At 38.8% G+C, this 23,012-nt stretch overlaps 1 protein-coding gene across 3 annotated transcripts in view; it reads left to right on the forward strand.

The window, feature by feature from the left end:
* Window positions 1-23,012, forward strand: part of XRCC4 (X-ray repair cross complementing 4) — a 294,941-nt gene that overhangs the window by 219,279 nt on the left and 52,650 nt on the right. The window contains exon 8 of one of the 3 annotated variants that reach the window (XM_075067052.1): window positions 16,736-16,853. The exons of the other annotated variants lie outside the window; for them this stretch is intronic. Coding sequence (XP_074923153.1) covers window positions 16,736-16,838 — 103 coding nt within the window. The 3' untranslated portion in view covers window positions 16,839-16,853. Of the gene's footprint in view, window positions 1-16,735; window positions 16,854-23,012 lie in introns of those variants that run through there. 3 annotated transcript variants of the gene reach the window in all.

Raw genomic sequence — 23,012 nt, forward strand, 5'->3', positions numbered from 1 at the left:
ACCAAAACATACATGTAAACATCACTACTCTTGTTTCCTAAGACTGATTCAGTTCTGCCAAAGTACAAATGAGTTATTCCTCTAATTAAACATGAGTTGTTTTACTCAAAAAAACAAACAAAAAATTGTTTAGGAGCGTAAATATATTTCCTCCATACTTTCTATGCCATTTGTACAGATGTGAAAAGGAGAATTCTGCATTAGGATAAAGGATCTTTTGTTTATATGAAACAATTGACATGCCCAAGCTTGTGTTTCTCTGGAAATTTCCTGGGAAAATAATGTCTTGCAGGATTGTTGAAAAAAACAAGCTGTCTGAAGAAAAAAGTAAAGCAATTTGTGAATTTTTTTAAAAATAACTGATCCAAAGAAAGGGCTTTGGAGTACTTACCGAGGCAAAGATGCATGTTTCCACAAGAAGATATTAAATATGCTTTTTTACAATCATCAGGTTCAAAAATATGCTTTCATAAAAGGAAGAAAAGTGTTAGTGAATCCCCATCTATCTCAAAGGTATTCTGAGGATCTCCCCCTATAACTCCTGTGAGAATCATTTGATTCTTAAATTACTCTTTAAAGCATTTCCAAATTATCTTTTTTTCCCCTTCATGTCAGAACCCATGGCCAAATTCCAAATTTCCCCCCCAAAATGTTTAGGCTTCACAGCATATCAATTTAATGGCAATATTTCTTTCAGTAGAAGGAATCTCTGATGGGTTTGAAGTGCTGATTGAGGCACATGGTTACATCAGGAGCAGTCTGTTAAAATTTGTAGATGATAAAATATAACCCTAAATTTTGCTTGATTTCATCTGGTCTTAGATCTGAAGGCAAATCTTTTTTCATGGCTGTGAGTTAGGGCTTAGTCTGAGTCTAATCCAGTTTCCTAACTTCTTTATTTAAACCCAATATTAGTCAGAAGAAAAATTGCATTATGTAATATTTAATTTTAAAACATTCCAATGGTTCCTATGATTGTTAAAACTATATTCAATTTATCCAGAAAACTGAGTCTTAGGTAGGACTCCCATATTGGCAATGCCACAATTTCTGTCGCATCTTTGATACAGTGACACCAACCGGGAAGATCAGCCATACCAAATGTAATTAGGTTCTCAATTTTTAAATATATGACTATGTTGAGTCATGCTGACAAGGGTTACCTACCTTCTGGACTTTCCAGTTGTGGGGCTGAGCAAAATGAATGTAGTTTGACTTTTGAATTCATGTCAGATTGAATAGGTTGACATAATTATCTACAGAAAAGTGCACCTGTGTATAAATTGATTCACCATCATCTGACATCTTCACATGTTATTCTTCCATTCCATAATCTTGCAAAAGTACACTATATGCTTTACACAGTCTTTATTGTGTGCAAGAGAAAAATGTGACTCCATATATTATTGTATATGCAGAAAGCAGGGGGACAAAAGAGGAAGTCGGGTATCAGTGCCTACTACATTTGATAACATACTGTTTTGCTATATTAAGAAATGTGTTTAAACACAGAAATGAGGGATGCAAGAAGAAAGGGCAAAGTCCACTACAAATGCTCTGAAATTAAAGAAGGAACATTAGAAAATCCACATCTACAGATTTTTCTTGGCCTACCTCATAACTATGCCATTAGTGGTTTGGTTTAGCTTTTGGACTTAAACACAGCATCTCTGAGCTAGAACTGACAGATTACCAATGTAGTATGTTGAATCACCATGACAACCTGACATTGCATTTTGATGAATCACTTCAGAAAGAAAAGGTATAAATTGTCAAGATGAGTAGTAAAAAAATAATGACTCTATCCTTTAATTACAATCTAAAGCCTGATTTTCATCTCACTTACACTGCTGTAGGTGAAATTACTCCAGAATAAAACTGATGTGAAATCACAATCAAGGCCTTTATTTTGAATTCTAACATCTGATATTAAAATACTTTCTTCACTATCCTTCTCATAAATCTGCAGTCATAGTTGAAAATTGATATCCTAGTTAGAAGAGAAAATAAGTCTTCTTGCAAAGTCCACCTTTGTACACCACACAAAATTCATTTTAGTAAGTCAGAGAGAGGATCTGCATAGAAAGACAGGAAGTGACTGGGGAACTATAAGACATAACTGGCAAGTTAAAGTTTTGTTATAAAAGTTTGATTGAGACTTCTATCCAGATTTTCATCCCACTTAGTTTTGGGCGGGCCAATGCCTGCCTGTCTGAGTACCTGCAATAGGTACCCAGATTTTCATCATCTTCCTAAATTTATCTAAATGTATGTTGTTGTAGTTTTAACCTAGAAGCAGCATTCTCTAGTGGATAGAAGACTTAGCTGGGACTCGGGAGACCAGAGTAGTCAGCTTTACCCTGGGCCTGCTGGGTGACCATGGGCAAGTCACTTCCTATCTCTGTGACGTTGCAGTCTATATGATTTTATAAAATTTGATAATGAGTGAATATAATGTAACTGGAATATGCTTCATGCAAAAGGTCTCTTCTAAGGTATCATTACAAAGCTTATCTACTGAGTGTGATCATCCTATTTGTATAAATGTACCATTCTTGTATCTGAAACTAGAAATATGAAATATAACTCTGAGGGCCTATTGTATATGCAACAGTGTGGCCCTTAATGGTGGTTGGAATCTTGCATGACTTCCATACCAGGACAATTGTCTGCAGATGGGTGTGTTTTACCCCTAAGTCTTCGCTGTATAGGGTGTGTGGCCAAGTGGCAAATGAAATCTTGAGTACATGTGATCATGTCACCTGAACTGGAATCCATCTTTAACCTGGTGTCTTTCCATTGAGAAGGAGGGGGTGGAAATCCAGAGAGGGACAAAAGATTCCCGCCTTATGCAAAAGATATATAAAGGGATGGAACAGAACAAAGGGAGGAGAGAGGAGCCATCATGAAGAATCCCCTAGCTACCACCTGAGCTGGAACAAGAGCTGTACCAGGGGAAAGAATTGTGCCCAGGCCTGGAAGGTGTCCAGTCTGAGAAAAAACTTACTGAAGCATCTCTGAGGGTGAGATTCTCTGTATTCAGGGTGTCAAGTATCAGAGGGGTAGCTGTATCAGTCTGGATCTGTAAAAGCAGCAAATAGTCCTGTGACGCCTTATAGACTAACAGAAGTTTTGAAGCATGAGCTTTCGTGGGTTGCATGTGACGAAGTGGGTATTCACCCACGAAAGCTCATGCTCCAAAACTTCTGTTAGTCTATAAGGTGCCACAGGACTCTTTGCTATATTCAGGGTATAAGCTTTATACAGAATAGAATGGATTTATTTGGGTTTAGACCCCAGTGGGAGTTGGGCATCTGGGTGTTAAAGACAAGCACACTTCTGTTAGCTGCTTTGAGGCAAACCTGCAGTTTTGGGGCAAGTAATTCAGACCCTGGGTCTTTGTTGGAGCAGACGGGAGTGTCTGGCTCAGCAAGACAAGGTACTGGAGTTCTGAGCTGTCAAGGGAAACAGGAGCAGAGGTAGTCTTGGCACATCAGATGGCAGCTCCCAGGGGGGTTTCTGTGATCCAACCCATCACACCCATTTCTATGCCTCAGTTTCCTCATCTGTAAAATGGGCTGATGATAATTGACCTTCTTTGTAAAGTGCTTTGAAATCTACTAAAGGAAAGTGCTATGTAAGAGCTAGGTTTTATATATTATCTCTCATATTACATGTATATATATTTTTTCAGTGTAAAACTTGTTCTTTTATTTCCACTCTTCTTCATGTTCTCCATAATGAGCTCGTCTGCCAGTAACCAGGCTGACAGATAAATGATAACAAAGATTATATTAGCTGAAAAGTGAATTCCATGAGTAGTGTATGTGAAAACTAAAACATAAAGGAAGTCTATCGTTGCTCTGTATGTGAAACTTAGATAGGAGTGCCCATATAATGTTGCTACAGAATCGGTTCTACTTGTTAAACAAGTTCTCACTTTCTGGACAAGTGAGTTCCAGGTTGTAGTGAAAGCATATTACTAATCAAAGAGAGATCTCTAATATCAGACAACTGCAAATGAAGAGAAAGAAACACAAAATATATTGGAAAGAAGACCTGATATATTTTCTAAATACGAAGATACTTTCCTAGGTAGATTATGAATTGCAGGTTGTAAAACTCTCCAGTCAGTGCAGTGCTTAATATATCACTTATTCCCTGTATTTCATTTAATATACAGTATGTGTGATGTGTAGCTGCCTGGTCCTAGAGAGTAAACAGAAGGATTGAGTGCATAAGAACTCCTTCTCTGTCTTTGGACTTTCTTTCTCCTCCCCGTCTCTTTCTCACTTCCCCTGCAGAATCAGAAGATGGATATAATTGCAGTGCCTGTACTGCACTGGTCTGTTAGTCATACCAAAATTGAATGGCCCACCATCACACATAGACCAATAAACACAGCTGCTATGGAGGGGAGTGGATGCTGCTACACCATAAGCGGTTGTGCAACACACTGCTACTGTGTACCAACAAGCTCCAGGACACAATACCTCCTGGAGCTCTCACTGGGACAATACAGTATTACTGTAGCCCATAGTGTTTATTTTCCTATAGTACGTTGTGGCCCTCCCACCTGAGTTACTTCATGTTTTGATTAATGGAGCCTTGCACCTAGTCCATAATAAACTTTGTTCTGTACACATCAAAAATGATTTATTAATTCAGTGTATCACTGGAAATAATTGGGAAGGAACTGGCCACAACAAAATTATTCTGGCTTTTGAGAAGATCTGAAGTTTTATCTTTAAATAAAGAATGTCTGAATTGAATTCTTAAAACCACAGTAAAATACTATGTAAAATGGAAAATAAATCAGATGACTGAAAACAATTCTAACAAATGTTTTCAATCTTGAGTATAGTTTAATGTATTTCTAAACCTGAGGCAATAAAACCTCATGACTGGAATATTTGTGCATTTTCTCTTCAGCATATAATCAAGGATATGTCCATTAATTCAGAGTACAGATGTTGTAATAGACAGTCTTTGGTGCGGTGATTTTTATAAAGGTTTCATATCTTTTCATCCTCATACTCTAGCCTGCTAAGTACTCCCACTGCTATTTCCTGAAGCAAGTATATGAATTTAAAATTCAAATTGCTGACAGACGTGGATTGCTGTTGAAACAAGGCATCTAAATATTCTCAAACACCCTGATGGGTTATACGTTTTCAGTGGGTTAGATCAGTGAAAACTATCATGTGTTTTTTATTTATATTACCATTCCCATCAATAGAGTCTTCTTTCACATAAATCTCCAAAGGCCAGTCTGACAATTGCTATATTGTTTCAGGTATTTTCTATACCTGCCTCTGAAAACTAAAGGACAATGTATAAATATTGTATGCATGACATCTGGTCCTTGGAGCTATTAATCAACACAGAAGTTTGGCTGTTTGCAAACTATAGTTCTTTCTTTGCATTTGGAAAATAATGAAAGCAGAATTGGTTCTCTTCAAACATCCTGTAGATTCCAGATGAGTCTGATGCTTCTGTATATTTTACTAAAATATCAAATGGAAACCATTTGAGATTTCAAATGATGGATTTTTGGTTCCTAGGCTGCAAAATTATTGTGTAAGTGATCAGGGCTGGTGCAACCATTTAGGCAAACTAGGCGGCCGCCTAGGGCGCCTAGTGGTTGGGGGCACCTAAAAGCCCACTCAGGTGAGGAGATGGAGTGGAGGTGAGCTGGGGCGGGGGGTGAGGGAAGCACAGGGAAGGCCGCCCACAGTAACAGGGGAGGGAGGGAGGCTCAAAGGGGAACTTCCACTCTGCCTTCTCTGCTGAGCACATGGCCCCCGCTCTAATTCTCCTCCAATTGGTGCTGCAAGCCTGGGAGGGGAGGAGAATTATAGGGGCACTGGCGTGCTCAGCGGAGGAGAGCTGGGGCGGGCTCCCCAGGCAGGGGTTAGCTGCTGCAGGGGGAGTCTCCCTGGGCAGGATTAGCTGCTGCGGGGGGCTCCCCAGCAGGATTAGTGCCCAATAGACAGCAAGGGAGCTCCCTCGGGCCAGAAGTTAGCTGCGGGAGGGTTACTCCTAAAGTATGAGGATGGGTCCCCGGAGGCAGGTGGGGGATACTCAACAGGATAGCGGCTCCCTGGGTGGCGGGCTCGGTTAGCTGCAACGGGGGGCCGGGTTACTGTGGGGGGGTTCAAGGTGGAAGTTTTGCCTAGGGCACGAAACCTCCTTGCACTGGCCCTGTAAGTGATGTGCTCATGTCACTGTGTATAGATGAAACCATGAGTCAGATTTCAAACTATTCTGGGGTGTGTTGTATATCACTCCCCATTCTCATCTAGAGGTGAAAAATTGCATACAAATGCCAACCTAAATTACCCACTAACGCCAGTCTAAAAGAAGGAAAGAATGAATAGGGAGACAGAGAACCTGGACAGTTAAAAAGATGGGCCAATAAAAAAGGAGTCAGATTGCCTCAAGGACAAAAATCCATAACAAATATATAGTTGCTGTAATGTGATTTAATGGACAGACACGGCTCTCTATCATATTTGAAATAAATATTTTACTTTCATGTGTTGAATCAGTATGTTGACTTCCAGAGTCAGATAGATATAGTGAAAATTGTTCAAATGTGGGCACTTATCTTGCACTTGCAAATGTGTTTGTATATACATCACACTACATGTCCAACTTCAGCTATGAGTGCAGTTCCCAGAATGCTTTGCTCAGGGCTTGTTTTGTTTTTAAAAAAATCATACTGCATCAGTGTTTTTAAAAAAAATCATACTGCATCAGTGTAACCCACTTTGTCTTCCTGTAAACAGATTAGTTCAGAAACATATTTCTGCTTTCAGCTCTTCTGGTAGATGCTACTTGCCCTGATTCCCATGCAATTAAATAGGAGCTGAATTCCATTTTCTTCATAGATCCTGCATTTTTTGGTTTTTCATGTAAGGTGATGTTCAAGTAGGGAAAACTGGAAAATGGCTTAACTCGTTTTTAATACAATACGTTATGAAAATTCCTTTAGTTTAATTAGCAGAAGATATCCAAATTGTTAGTGTTCATCAAAAGCTCTGGAATAGATACAAATTTTAAATATTGGCGCTTGTTTTATCAAAAATAGAGTATATACAAAAATATAAATATTGGGGACCTAATTCTCTCTTTTATCAGGATGCAACCCTGTTAACTTCAGTGGCTTCGATGGGTACTAACTTAACCATACTGGACCAGACTAAATGAGTAGAATTTGACCCAGGTGATCAAACTATCACCAGATTCTAATCTTACATTTCTTAGACACTGATTTTAGTGGGAGATTTTTGAGCTAAGGAAAGTAGGATTGGGTCTAGAAAGTTCTCAGTCCTCAAAGAATATTTATGCTTTTTCAGAAAGAAATATCTAAATATCTAAAGCCTCCTCTTCCGATTTAGGCAAAGTTTCATCAGAATTTTCTGACTTTACGTAACCTGAAAAATTTTTCATTGGAAATAATAAAGGCATTTTTTTATCTAATACAAAAGAACAAGAGGAAATATAGTTAATAATCTCAGGCTCAGCTGTCATGTGGACCATTAGGGCTTTCATGAAGATGTATTTCATAAAAGAAGTTGATTTAACCCAGTCAGAATAACTGTGGTGACAATCTAATTTAATGTTCAATACATAGAAAGTCCATTCAAATAGAATGATAGCAAGAGAAAACAAAAAGCCTTGAAATACCCATGGCTCACTGAGAGATTCCCAGAGTCTAGCCACAATATAAAATGAAAACATTAGCTCTTTTGTGTAATTTCTCAGCAAAACTCCACAGAATCCCTGGAGTATACTATTCTTACAAGCCTCAGGTTCTATAGGAAACATTTGCCATTTTGAAAAAAAATGAAGCTTCTAGCCAAGATGTTCTTATGCTATTAAAGCATGGGCCAAATTCTCTGCTGGTGTAAACTGGCACAGTAGAGTATTATTAAAAAATAAACACCCAGCTGGGTGATTCAGGAACAGTGTATAAGACATGATCCTATGAGCTGGTTCACTGGTGAAGACTCTGGTACCCATGTGAAGTTCCTTGGACTTTAATGGCTTGAATGGGACTCAGTGCAGTCATGAGGGTCACAACCACTGCTTTAATTTACAGAATCAGCACCTTAGACACTACTATGATAGTTGCTTCAGGAGGGCTGAGGACAAACAAATACTTTATGGTGCTATGAAAAAATACGGAGCTCAAAAATTCCCTTTCTTTGGCTTTATGCTCCTGCACAGCCTGAGATGACTCCCAGTGAAATCAATAGGAGTCTTCCCATTGTCATTAATACGAGTTTGAGCAGGACCTCAGTGAATTCAATAGGTTAGCACTGAGGCCATTCACCTGCTTAATTGACTGGAGGTAATGTGCTGCAAAATTGCCCAGTTAAAAGGAGGAAGGACTTGTCACAGCTGTTTGAATGAAATAGTGTGCCAGAGGCAATGCCTAGATACCACATGTGAGCCTAGGCAGAAGCAGAGAAACAGTACACTAGGTACACAGAAATACCATCTGTATTTTAACAAGTATTTCATCCTGGTTAGAGAGAAACACACTTTTTAACTCTAGCAATTGAAGGTCATCAGTGAACCTCTGTGAAATGTGTATACATAATTGTTCATAGCCATAAAGATTTATGTTCATAGGGAGATAGATGCCAAACTGCTATTTGTGCCTTTGAAAACCTCCTCCCTTACATCCATACTTAGGCACCAAATAAGAGAACTGATTTTCAAGAATTGAGCACCACTGAAGTCACTGGGAGTTGATGGGTGCTCAGATTTTTTTCGATGACTAAATATATATTTAGGTGTCTACCTCCGGGTATGCATTTCTGAAAATCGTGAGCAGCATTTATAGGTATGTTCCATATTTTCTCTTTGGTTTTGCAAAGTTTTTTAGCCATCTGAGAGTAGGCAGCTATTTAGTCCTTTTATTCCAGGCTCTACTCAGTGGTCCAACCCCTTTGAAAATGTTTCCCTCTTGTATTGAGTCAGGAGTTCTATGCTGTGTTTGCTTAACTTTTTCAGTGGTGGGAGATGGAGATATTTCGTAAGTGTTGACTGAGAAGGAGGATGCCAGTTAAAGCTAATGAATTTGTGACTTCTATTATAGTACATTAATTCTGAGCTAAGTGAGACAAATTCAACCCTTTTGTAATTTGTTTTATTTCAATGCAGGATGAAATTGGTCCAGTTTTCTATTTAGTGCATATATTAACTTAAAAACAAGCATATATAAGTGTAGTAATCGTTTTCCCACAAAATAACTTAAGCACAGAAACAGACAAACATCACAGGAGCTGTTGCACTTAATTCTTGGCAATATTTTGTGACACTACAATGCTGCTTTTATGGTTGATACTTTATTTGGCATTCTACTAAATAGATGATCTGTATTATTTAATATTTCCATTGGCCGACCCTCCGTGCTTGTAGCTTTAGCCAGGAGTAGTTAATGCTGCAGGATAGTATTTGTATGACTACTTAACATGTCACTTTATATAGCAAAGTGGGAGAAATGATCTTAAAAGTACCTAAATCATTATGAAGGGTTCTGCATGGAACTGCACTTATCTGAACCTTAGGAAACTGAATCATGTGTGTGGTTTTCAAGCTACTTTGGGGGGGGAGAGCTCCTCACAGGCAGGGGCAGCTCCAGGCCCCAGCAAGCCAAGCATGTGCTTGGGGCGGCATGAGGCAGGGGGTGCTCTGCTGGTCACCGGGAGGGCGGCAAGTGACTCCGGTGGACCTCCCGCAGGCATGCCTGCGGACGGTCCACTGGTCCCGCGGCTCCGGTGGTCCACTAAAGCCGCAGGACCAGCGGACCCTCCGCAGGCACGCCTGCGGAAGGTCCATTGGAGCCGCCTGCCGCCCTCCTGGCAACTGGCAGAGCGCCCCCCACCGCATGCTGCCCTGCTTGGGGCGGCAAAATGTCTAGAGCTGCCCCTGCTCACAGGAGCTAACTGTGATAGTTAAAAGTACCAGTTTATTAAAAACACAAACCAAAACCAACCAAAAGAAATTAAATAGGCTAATTAGGTAGCCTTTGTCAGGACAGGTTTGAATCACAAAGAGGAAGAGGCTGCCTGGCTCTGGGAGTTGCTTCCCATTACAGCTACAGCCAGAAGGCCTCTCTTCCTCACTGGTAGCTAATTCAGGCTTTTATAGCACTTGATTACTTCCCTTTCATCTCACCAGCCATCCCTTGGGGGAGGTCAGAGGTTGGGCTGTAAAGTAACAGAAGCTGGTGAACCTGCAGTGGAGCTGTTCTGCAAAACCTGCTTTGTGAGTTGTCCATCTTTTCCTGTTTAGGGTTCAGTCCTGTAAGGTTCTGAGAACTCTGGCCCTGATCTACCACAGCACTTACTCGTGTGCTTAACTTTAAACACTTTGGGCAAGATTTGTAAAGGTATTTAGGTGCTTAAAGATGCAGACAGGTGCCTAGTGGGATTTTTAAATGTGCCTATACATCTAACTCCTGTTGAAATCAATAAATTTGGCCTTGTCATGTTTGAAAATCCCATTAGGCACCTCCCTGGATCTTTAGGCACCTAAATACCTCTACATATCTGGCCCTTTGAAGTCAATGGGACTATTCATGTACTTAAAATTAAGTACATGCTTATGTACTTTGCTGGATTAGGGCCATGGTGTTTGGCACCTTGTAGGACTGAGCCCTGAATTAGTATATAGGCTCTCAGCCTTCAACCCCACAGTCAGAGGAATGTATCAACTTTTCTGTTCTCCTCCACATACTTCTCCTCGCTTGTTGAAGCTGTTTTAACTGAGAGAGAGCAACATTAGAAAAGCTACTCAATCACAATCTCATGTGCTCTTCATCTCCAGAGGCTATAAATTAACCACCTCCTTAATTGATGATCTCTGTGTATTTACATGCTGGACAACATTCATATGTCCTTATATTTCTAGGTAACTCTTCCCTTATTTTTCCTAAAAGGTATAAATCCATTTTTTTAAAAAAATCCTTATCCAGAGGTTCCTTGAAATTATATTGTATATCCCCAAGAAAATCTAAACCAAAGATCTCCATGAGTGTGACTATTGTACGTCCTTTGGCTCAGATCCTCATTCTCCCAAAGTTGAGGGTTGATTTTTGATAAGTACATATCCAATAATAGATATAATGCAAAAATGATGGATTACAAACTGATGATGATTAAAGATCAGAATATTTTTAGAATGACTAACAAGGCTGCACTTTGCAGCAGCAGATGTTGTCACTGTAACTACAATCGGTAATCTGCCTCCAAGTAAAGCGCTGTGCTGAGTTCCAAAAAATCAGATAATGAAATAGATGAGCAAAGTTAAGTTAGCTCAATAGCGTTCTTCACAGAACTGTTTATTGATTATTTCCTCAAATATTTCTTTAAAAAACCAGTTAGGAGATGAGGCTCCCATGTTAACATTTGAGGAATGTCACAAAGGACCCTTTGTTTTCAAAAGGTATATATATATGTTGGTAGATCATTTTAACTCACAAAAGAAAATCAGTCATAAATTTGTATAGTACAAATGCTATTATTAGTTCTTAAACCTAATTAGGCACAACAGAATTCACTAATCCATCCTCATGTAAATCCATTGTTTGCTCTTTCTCCTGATCTTACTTCTTCGTAGAATACACTAATTAAATATTATATCCTCATCATCATAATATGCAAATGTTTACTCCTCTAACAGCAAACTCAAGGCTTGTCTACACTTTAAACCGGGCTATATTAACATGAGCTAGGTACCTTTTAGTTCACGCTAACAGCTCTGCACGGGGCAGTTACAATGCAACTGCAATTAGCACCCCTGTAGTCCAGGCTGCAGCCATGTAGACCTGTTAGTATCAGTTCCTAAAGATGCAAAAAAAAATCCCTAAAGTTACCATTTAGGTCTGCATTACTCAAGCAATATCAGGAAAAATATTTTTTTTTCTCTTGATACAAACATTACTCTGTTGCTTCCAAATACCACTCATGTATGTGGCCCTTATAATAAAAGACATAAAAGTAAATATAAAGTCTTGTCTAGGCTAGGAAATACTCTTGTTGCTTTTTTTCAATGCAGGTCAGCTGTATTCTTTGCTGGCATCCATTATTAGAAACAGGTACATTTCTCAAGTTAGATGAGGCTTAGGAATACAGCACAGAACAGATTTAGATGAAGAATCTGTACGTGTTAGTAGCGGCACTTTGTATGGCACTTTGAACATCTTTTTCTATCTGCCAGAGTGTGTGTGTATGAAAAACCTTTTCTCAAAAAGGACTTTGCAGTTTCAAGTGATGATTTTGTACCAGAAACATTAATCATGCACCCTGTTCTTTATTCAAAGGCAACCCTTCACATGGGGATCACACCTCCCTTTGTGGAATGGGGACTCAGACACCTTCGTGGCAGGATTCACTACCCTCCTCCCGCCCTCCTCCATTCCATCAGGACTGTGGAGGACAGTTTGTGCACGTGGAGATCCACGTGAAGGAAGGCCAGTACTGGGCAGCCAAAGGGAGGAGGTAGATGTGCATTGTTTTCCATCTCCTCCCACTCTTGTACCCATTACTGAGGAGAACAGAAATTTTAATTCACCCTAGGCTTCTGTCATGGCCTCTTTGTAGTGGGAAACCCACTTTAAGTGTTCTTGGTCAGCTGCTACCTCTAGGAGGAGCACTGGCAGTAAAGTTCTAGTCAAGCCATTCTGCCAAGGAATAGGGATTGTGCCACTGAGGCATAAACTTGGTACAGAAACACATGGCCTCTGCGCTAAATGCCCTAGCCTCCCATTAATCACCCAGGAGGGAATACAGAGCCTTTTGCTTTTAGAATTACAATATTGATCTCTAAAGGTTAAAATAATTATAAATTGGAAGTCAGATTTCAAAGTTCAGTGAAATTGCCATCAAGACAAATTTCATTCTTGCATGAGGGGCTAGTCAATTAACAGTACCAACAAAACCTCAATGAGCTGCATGGGGTGCTTTGGAATCCTGTTGCTGTTTACTAACCATGTGAGCTGACATAGGGACCTGTCTTCTATTCTCCTTGTTTCTATAGTAACAAGCTATAAAATCAATCAAGTGAAAGCCCATAAGTTCTTGTTGGTCATAACTGAAACAAAAGCCACAGCTTTTAACACAGCCAACACAATGTTTCTTTGATTGTACAGCTGAAACTCTTGGTAAATAAAAGGAAGAAGATCATAATTTGCTCTTACTTTGGGAGCAATTAATAGTCCTTTGATAACACACAATTTCCTTTCTTCCGGCATTTGTGTTACCCTTCCTTTCCTTTTGCTATTTAGACACACTGGCGTGGGCTGTAGAAATCTTCACACATTTTTGTTTGTTTGTTTCTTTTTTTCAGGTGAATAGTTGTATCTATCAGTGAGACAAAAGATAGCAGTTCTTGAGTTTCTCTCAACCCCTTTTCCTTTCCATTCTAGCTATTGCTATTAATCTAAGCATCTTGTACACACTAGATGGAAAATTATGTCATTTCACCTCTTACAACCACAAATGTTGTTTTGCTTTAGTCAAAATTTCTAAGTGTCAGAAAAGCTTGCGTGGTTGTATTCTCCAGTCTTAACTGGATTTTGAAAAGTAACAGCTGGATTTACTTCTACAAGTTAAAATACTTTGGCAAATCTGTGGTTTCATTTCTAGGTGTTTGCACGGTGGGCTGTTTTTAATTTAGTCACATGCTGTAAAATTAGGGAACTATTCAGTTTAATTACTAATGATAAAATTAATAAGAGTAGTGAAAGCAATAATTATAGTAGTAATACAAAACCAAATTTAATTTATAAAAGTTTTAATATGTAGCTTTGTATTTATTTATAGTCTTATCTTATTGATACCCTTAGATGGTGCTTTCTAGGTTCTGTTATCTTAAATAACGTTTGTGGTAGTTTCCTTCCACATTTACACGGTATCAAATAGAAGCTAGAATGCTGCATGTTGAAAGCTGTATCACTGGCAAAAAATGTTAATTTCATACAGTCTCACAGTTTAAGATTGCATATTTGATTTATGCTTGTCATAGGAATTTGGACTCAAAGTATTGTCTTTTTATGGTAACACCATAGAACTAAAATTTTAATATTTATTTCATTATTTTCCTGATATTGTTCTGGAAAGAGGTCTTTGTAAGCCAATAACTGAATTTTGGGTACATGCTGTATTTAGAAAAGCATCAGTTATGGATGTTGAGTGTGGATTTTGTAAAGGATAGAACTGAGGGGCAGCAGAGAAGTAGATATCTGTTGCTAGGAACAACATAAACCCTCACGTATTTCTTGCCAAAACCTAAAAATTATTCACACAAGGCAAGCCCTGTGAGTAGTTGTGCTCTATTTGGTAACAGTTTTCAATTTCTCTAGTCTTATTTTTTTACAGTGTCCATTTGTGACAGCCTAAGAGATTTAAAAGCAAAACTTTAAGTTGAAAAACACAAACAGTGTTCATTTATTAAAAGTATGATTTTATGGCCATTCTTGTAATTCCTTTGGGCTTTATTCTGTTGAGATCTGCTCAGGGATAGAGGCACATTACAATCCATTCTGCCCTCTCTCCACCTTCCTGGAACATTCCAATTTGATGAATCAATAGCAAACATAACTTGCCACACAAGCAATTTTATTGTCAGAATTATTAGAGGCCTAAGATGGAGGAGCAGTGATTTATACCCAACAACTGGCATGCTTCTCTAGAGACTAGCATAAGGATCCAACTCTTAATTCCTGGTTAATAATATAATGCTCACTACAGAGTGACGTTCTAGACACAGGATATTCTGGTACACGATGACCCAGACTGAAAACTAATCACACCCTTGGATCAGAAAGGACATGACTAGATTTGTCTAGATATGCTTCCTGTCAACTATTCTTAGGTATCAGCCATTACAGCTAATGTATCTATAAAAACTGTCTATGATATGCCTTCTCCTCTAGCTTCAGTGCAATCTCTTGCTCTCTTTATCCCTCTAGTACATCTGGATAATTGTTTTCCATGTTCCATTTCCAGGAGCTTTTTTGGCGCCCTAGGCGGCAGAAGGTCCCGCTCCCGACAGAGGCAGCAGAAGGTCCCGCCCCCAAAATACCGTCGACGACCGGGGCGGCCAAAGATCCGGCCGCTGCAGTCGCCACCCCCCAAATGTTAGTGCCCTAGGCAACTGTCTAGGTCGCCTAATGGGTTGCGCTGGCCCTGTCCATTTCCATATCTAAAGCCATCTGGTGATTAAGACTAGAGCACTACAGGGACTGGATCACACACCTTGTCTGAAGAGAACAATAAGACTGTATGGCCTTCAGCTCCCTATATGCTGACATGAAATCTGTCAGAGTCATGGTGTGGCTTACCCCCAAAAAAGAAAAACCAGACCTCCAGGAGACAGTCTTGCCTCACTAGAGCTTCCTTTATTTCCCTTAATTAGTAATCAGACATAAAAAGAGAGCCTCCAGATTCAGACAGTTTTACTCACATGAAACCAATAGTCCTAAACGCACCTGTCTCATCCCTCAGTTCCACAGTGCCATTTTCAGCATATCGTCACCTTAAAAGTGAATTACTCTATTTGATACTGTTCAGCAAAGACAAAGTTTAAAACAAAATTATAATTACTTGTGTCAGTTCAGCTAGTTGAGAATATCATGATACAAAGATAGTACTATGAGAAAAGACATCTCTTAACAGACATGCACTGACAAGCAGTATGTTTACTCTAAAGTGTTGTCATTCTCTGTGATATTATCAGTGAGTCTAGATAAGCTTCCCCTGAGGGAGTAAGTTACTGTTGTCTTAAATCATATCTGGGTTCTCCCTGTGAGCCATGTTCCAAATGCAGAGGCCCACCTAGGGAAAAACTTGCCTTCTTATTTCACAGCAGCATGAGGGGGAAAGCTGCAGTCAAATCCAAGAGTGGGTTTTTTTGTTTTGTTTTCTTTCTGTGCCAAGGAAATAAGTTTGAAAAGTCAGAACAGGTGAAGTCTGTGGCTGGAGATTAAATTTATATCAGCTAAAACCTTACCATAAATTTAATTGAACAAGATACAAACTTAATGCAATAATAAAAGAGCATTTGGTCAGAGTTTTGACATTTTATTTTGCTATTTTTAATCACTTTTTCAAATACCACTTGGACCCCTGCTAGCAGGATTGATGGGGAGGAAGTGGATAGGAACAGAGGAATGAAAAGAGATGAAATGCACATAAGAAAGTATCACTAAGGCTTTAGTGGTGTAAATCTTCAGAACACGGCAAGGTATTAACTTAAGTGGCAATCCTCCGTTTGTTAGGAGATACACTTTATTAATATTCATTGCATACACCAGGGATATGTGTAAAATCTAAACTATTACTAGCCTGTGACATGTATCTACATTTACAATAAAGGTAATCAGCAAACTTATTCTAAATATTTAACACAGTAGAACAGTTGTTAGCAAAAATAAAGCGTTCTAGTGAAGACAGGAAGCAGAGACTGGGCTAAAACTATGCACAAGGACAAGGTTAAAACCTTTTCAGGAATGTTCCCATTGCTTATGGCTATTGTTAAACTGTGCTTTGTATAGTCATTTACACCAGTACAAATTGGGGTAAAACACTGCCAAATCGGAATGTCTCTCTTTTCATTCACTTACCATTGGTGTAAATGACTACAGAAGATTCAGGGCAATGATGTGATGCATAGTCTTCTGATCATTTCTCCTGAAAGACACTTTTACTTGGTCCAGGAATTTGGGGACAGTCGTCATCCAAGAAGCTGAGAGAGGATCCATCTGGACAGAGACTGAGATTCTCTGTTTCTCCATAGAACAGGAACAACACAGGCAGTAGTACTGCAATCTTACCCACTCTGCCCCATTGTTGTACAGACATATTCAATCCTGAGATTTTGTCTGCTGAGGTTGCCAAGAAGTGTGCCAGACAGTGCAATTATGATGGTGAATTTTGTTTTGCCCGGCTGGTCTAGGGTTGGGACAATCAGCTCATTTCATATAGGCCACCAAATAATCAAAAGGTAATAAGTTTCATTCTCTAACCCGCTGGGATGGATTGAGACAGTAATTACAGATCTGCTTGTACGTGTAAAAACTGCTTAGTCTTAGTCCAGTACTTTTTATTACTTGCTTGAGAAGACACAAAAAATATGTTTTGCTTCAGTGTTTTAAAGGTTATCTGTTCAGTTCCCTTCTTCATGCTAAGAAGTGGCTTTTCTATGGCCTTGACTCTCCAAAACATGCAGCTGTATAATATTATGTACATGAACAGTCCCATTCAGCTAAATGAGTGTGTGTGGGATCAGGGCATATATAGCCTGTTCTGATCTGTAGTTTTTGTCATGGTTTTGGATTGTGGTCATACTGGTTGGAGAATCTGGAGGGGTTCTTCCCCCTAGCAGGATTAATTGGCTTTTAATTTGCTAATTACTTAATTATTTATTTGAAAATCATTCTGCAGTATCCTAAGAAAATCTTTGAGTAATAAACCATTAAGAATAGAATAGTTAGTATTAGTGAGAGTTACTTATGTTCATATATCATACAAAAAATAATATGATACAAGGTGCTCTGAAAGAAGGCATGTAAATGACATTATGCAGTAGTCGGGCATTTGTGTAGCAGTTAACTTCCTGTCATTTTATCAGTGCCATTTTGATAACACAAAACATCTTTTGCTGAAACAGTGGAAATAGAAGACATCTGACTTTGTTTAGTATGTACACACTGATTTGGCCTGATCCTTAGTTGCTGTTAATCCCGGTAGTGTCAGTGAAGTCAACAGAAATACATCAATTTACACAACTGAGGATCTGGCCCAATAAGTTGTTTATGTTCTTGAAGATAATTTGAAATAATTTAACAATAGAAGAGATGAACACCATTGAAGACTGACGGGGGATTTAGATGAGAAGAACTGGCAAGACTGGTATTTTTCATACTTTCACAATGTTTTTGTTTTTTATTTATTTATTTATTTTAACAGAGGTCTGCCGGTGTTCATGGCAATTTACAAGCAGATAAAAAGATAAAATATCTTCATAATTCTACACATTTGATGAATTAAGCCAGGCTTAATTAATTCTACACATTTAATTGATTAATTAAGTCAGGCTTATTGATAATTCTACACATTTAATTGATTAATTAAGCCAGGCTTAATTAATAGAGCAGCTATAGCTCTTCATTCTCTCCCGCTGTCTCCTGGACTTCTTTATTTCTTTGATCGTTGCCCTACAGGTCATTATTAATATTACAAGTCTTCATTGTGAATCTCTTGAAAAGTCTGAGTCGATATCTGTGATTTCATATGGCCTCTTAGGATCCTGCCTTATTCTCAACAAAGCTGTTCATACATACACACTAAATTTCAGGGCACTGTGTGGAATTTGTGGATAATTCCATCTTTAATTTAAAGGGGGAAATGTATCTCTCTGGATATAAGTGGGGGGCAGAGTGGGTTGTGGAAGCCTTAAAGGCCAGTGTTTAATCCTGAATACCAGTATAAATGTGTATGGTTTGTCATAAAAGACTCTGAGTATAAAGGGTCGGGGAGGCATTCTACATGAACATGGAAATAGAATGGTCCAAATAGTTCCTTAGCTACATTGCCTTATGAGATGATGAGGCTGATGCTGCACAGCTGTTTGTGAGTATTTTTCTCAGCCTGACAACACCAAATATTGGATGCAATGCGTGACAGAGACTCAAAATGATGGGCACAAGAATGTTATTCATGCAAAAATCCTTCATGCTGTGCAAGCTGTTTTTTTTAATTGTAAGTAACACTGTTTAACTTCCATTCTATGAATTTGCATCACTGATGTAAATAATTTTCAATAATAAAAGTGAAGGGTCACTAAATTTGTGTTTAATTCAGGTGACTTTGCATCTAAAACGAATGACTTACGAAATTAAGGACATTTGACAGGTATGTTTGGGAGATGTCTGCTAAAGAATGGAATTCTGCTGTAAGAAGAGTACCTTTAAGATGCTGGGGCCGTACATTTAACAAGTCTTTTTTTCTGATGCAGTAAATAAAACATTATAGTACATTTGTTTTTGATTCGCAAAAAGAAAAATCCTGTTAACATTTAAAATAACAAATAGAAAGTGTATAAAACAAAGTATTTTCAGAAAAACTTCCTTTTAGCAGAAAGGTCTTTTTTCATAATTGTCTAATGGGTAATTGTTTCCTTGTCTTTATATTTTTCCTTTGTGATTTGTTTTCTTACAAACTAATAAGTAAAAAGAAACATTGTTCACTTACTTATCCTCGATGGAGTATAGTGATTCATACAGTTACACTTGTATGTGATGCAGTATGAGTATTTAGTTAAGTTACTTGTTTGGTGTGAGTATAACATGTTTGGATACTGCGTAGGTAGTTCCTGTTATATTCTGCATGATACAATACTCACTGGTTCATCAAGTGGAAGAAAAGGCATTTTGTACAGGAGAATCTCAGCTGTCTTTCGGCACTCTCACATTGCTCACTGCTGTGGTGACTACTGATGCAGAGGTATTCCTCCTCCACCAACTATAGTAAATTCATGTGGTCACATGTTTTTTGTCTTTTCTCCTTTTCAAAATAAGTGTATTTCCATTCAGTTATTAATTTTCACAGTAGTCCAGAGCGCACTGATTTTAATGGGAGACACATAGCTAATATAATCCTCTGAACTGCAGTAAAAAGTCAGGGCCATATTTTTATAAATCCTTAGAACACCTAATCATTGTCCCATTTTTTGAAAAACTCAGCACCCATTTAGGCACCAAAATAAGTGGCCAGATTCTCAGAAGAGCTCAGCAGTTTGGCTGATAAGTAGTTTTGAAAATCTGGCCACTTCATTTAGAGGCCTAACTGGGAGCTGAGAGTTTGTTTGGTTGGTTGGTTTTATTTTGTTTTGTTTGATTGTTTGTTTGTTTGTTCGTTTTGTTTCAAAATCTAGCACAGAGCTCTTTTGAAAGTCCGGCCTCTAGGGTTTTTAGCTTTCAGTTAATTTCATAGGAAAAATTCTCTGTAAGTGCAACTGTGCAAGAATATCCTTCATTGTTCAATTCTGGTAAATATGGGAGCTTCTAAAATGTAAGGATTCAATAATAGGAAAATTTTATCCTGAGTCTAAGTCAAAAATCTACATTTACAAGTGTTTGAATATAAGAATAGACTAGTGTGAATATAATTCTAACACTTTCTAAGGATTTTAGATTTACTTTATAATAGTGTGTGTACTTTTTCCAGTGTAAGACTCTATAGATTTAATTTATAAATTATGAACTACCTCTGTCATATCAGCCTTTAGTGTATTCATTGTACAGTAGCCTATAAGCAGTATGTCTATCTAGTTCCTGGGGTGCACTTATCTTTAACAGATTTCAGATTTCAATGAGATTACTCACTGTAGTAAACATTACCCCTGAGAGTAAGTGTTTGCAAGATTAGGACTTAAACTAAGATGAGAACAGACAGGAAGAGTTTACAACATGAGAAGGAGAAGAGAGAAGACAATGCACTTTTCAAAATGTATTTTTACTGGTTTAACTCAAAATTTGCACATAAAAAAGGCTACTATATTTAAAAAAGAATAAAAAACAATGTAAAGAGGCAAGAAAATTTTTCTTTGCTTTCTGTGTAAAAAGAGCAATCTTTACCTATATTTAACACTTACTGTAATAAATGATACAATAGTGCACAGCATTTGGATCACTTATTTTATTTTTACCTCTCTTTAGAATAAATTGCATTACAGTACCATCCCAGCTAAATACTGATGTCATGACTGTTCCTATAGTTCTTGAAATGGGAAGCCTGACAATTATTACATTGATTTTAATTTTACTTCCATAATAGTTATCATTTATATGAGAAATAAATCTGTACGTTCGTGTATTTGTATACATTCATTATAAACACTGCTGTTTTAAATTTGAGACTGAACATAGAGCATAATTAAAGCTATGATTTAGTCATGGAGGTTGCGGAAGTCACGGAATCTGTGACTTCCAGCGACCTCCATGATTTCTGCCTGCAGTGGTTGGGAGCTGCAGGGTCCCCTGCCACCTCTGGTGGCCCCCAGAGTTCCAAGCTGCCTCGGGCGGTGGGGTATCCCCAAGCTCCTGGATGCCACAGGAGAGGGAACCTCCAACCTCCCAGCAGCCATCGGTGGCGGGGAACCCCGAGCTCCTGGCCACCATGGGCGTGGGGGGCCCCCAAAGCTTCTGGTGGTGGGGGAGCCTCCAAGCACCCAGCTGCCACAGGCCCCTGGAGCTGTGCGTGACAGCGGTACCCCATAGCTCCCAGCACCAATGGGCAGTGGGGACACCCCACTGCTCCCAGCCACTGCAGCTCCAGGGGAACCCGCGAGCTCCTGGCTGCTGCAGGCCTCTGGAGCTGCGGGCAGAGGGGGTATCCTGCAGCTTCTGGCTTACTGGGGAGGCGGGGGCACCCCACAGCTCCCAGCCCCCGGGGGCAGAAGGGTACTCCGCAGCCCCCAGCTGCTGCAGGTGGCTCCTAATCCCTGTGCAGTTGCCCTACTTCAGGCAGTCTGGGGACCTGCAGAAGCCTATTTTGTCACATTTATTTGTAGTAAAAGTTTTTTGCCTGTGACCTGTCCGTGACTTTTACTAAAAATATCAGGACAAAATCTTAGCTTAAATATTATCTAGTGAATGGGAATTTAAATGACCACCTCATGATAATCTCATTTGATAAAACTTTTGCATGATAAGCAGAAAGATTTGTTTATTACTCCAACTGCCTGACCATCATAAAAATGCAAGCAAGCAAAGTCAACCCTACCCTATGCAGAGCTAAAGACAGAAGAAGATCTAGACTAAATGAAGTTTATTAGGGATATCACCATGCCAAACTAGTTAATCTGGAAGGTGCTCAGATGTTACAGTGATGGGTACTAGTTCAGAACTCTTAAATAGATACTAGACTTCCCTCTGTGACTGAGAATGTTGGGAGTGAACTGAATGGCACAGTCCAAGTATTAACAATAGTGATGAATTTAGGGGTTAATACTATAGAGGGGAAAATGGAAAAAATGTAAGATATGGGGTTCTTGAACTAGGGATGCTGTGGTGGAGCAGCATCCCCCTGGCTTGAACTAGTAATAACAAACAAATACATAGTTTTCATTTCAGCGCCCCCCTCTGTAAAAATTGTTTGAGCACCTCTGTGTAAGATGCCATTGCCTAATAGAATACAATTTTGATACCGATGAAGGAATATAAAAACAATTTGAACTACCTCTTTGAAAAAGTATTAGAATTGTGTAATCAAAATGTAAAAAATCATCTGCCAGAGTCCTTTCACTGTCAGTGTAAATCACCAAAAATATTTATAGCAGTGCTGGAAAGAGTTTTCAGTGATGTGGCATGTACAGCTGAGCCACTGTAATTTAGTACCTATGGCAAATTAGATGTATGTAATGATTGAAGAACGCACAACACAGAATACAAAGTGCACAGTGCTCACGTTATAGTATTATTTTTATTACAAATATATGCACTGTAAAAATGATTAAAAAATAGTATTTTTCAATTCACTTCATACAAGTACTGAAGTGCAATCTCTTTATTGTGAAAGTGTCACTTACAAATGCAGATTTTTTTCTTTTTGGTTACATAACTGCACTCAAAAACAAAACAGTGTAAACCTGTACAGAATACAAGTCCACTCAGTCCTACTTCTTATACTGCCAATCGCTAAGACAAACAAGTTTGTTTACGTTGATGGGAGATACTGCTGCCTGCTTCTTCTTTTTGTTACCTGAAAATGAGAATAGGCATTAGCATGGCACTTTGTAGCTGGCGTTGCAATGTATTTACATGCCAGATATGCTAAACATTTGTATGCCCCTTCATGGTTCAGCCACCATTCCAGAGGACATGCTTCCATGCTGTTGATGCTTGTTAAAAAAATAATGCATCAATTAAATTTGTAACTATACTCCTTGGGGGGAGAATTATATGTCTCCTGCTCTGTTTTACCTGCATTCTG

This window comes from Chelonoidis abingdonii, chromosome 6, assembly GCF_003597395.2.
Source record: "Chelonoidis abingdonii isolate Lonesome George chromosome 6, CheloAbing_2.0, whole genome shotgun sequence".
Lineage (NCBI taxonomy): Eukaryota > Metazoa > Chordata > Testudines > Testudinidae > Chelonoidis > Chelonoidis abingdonii.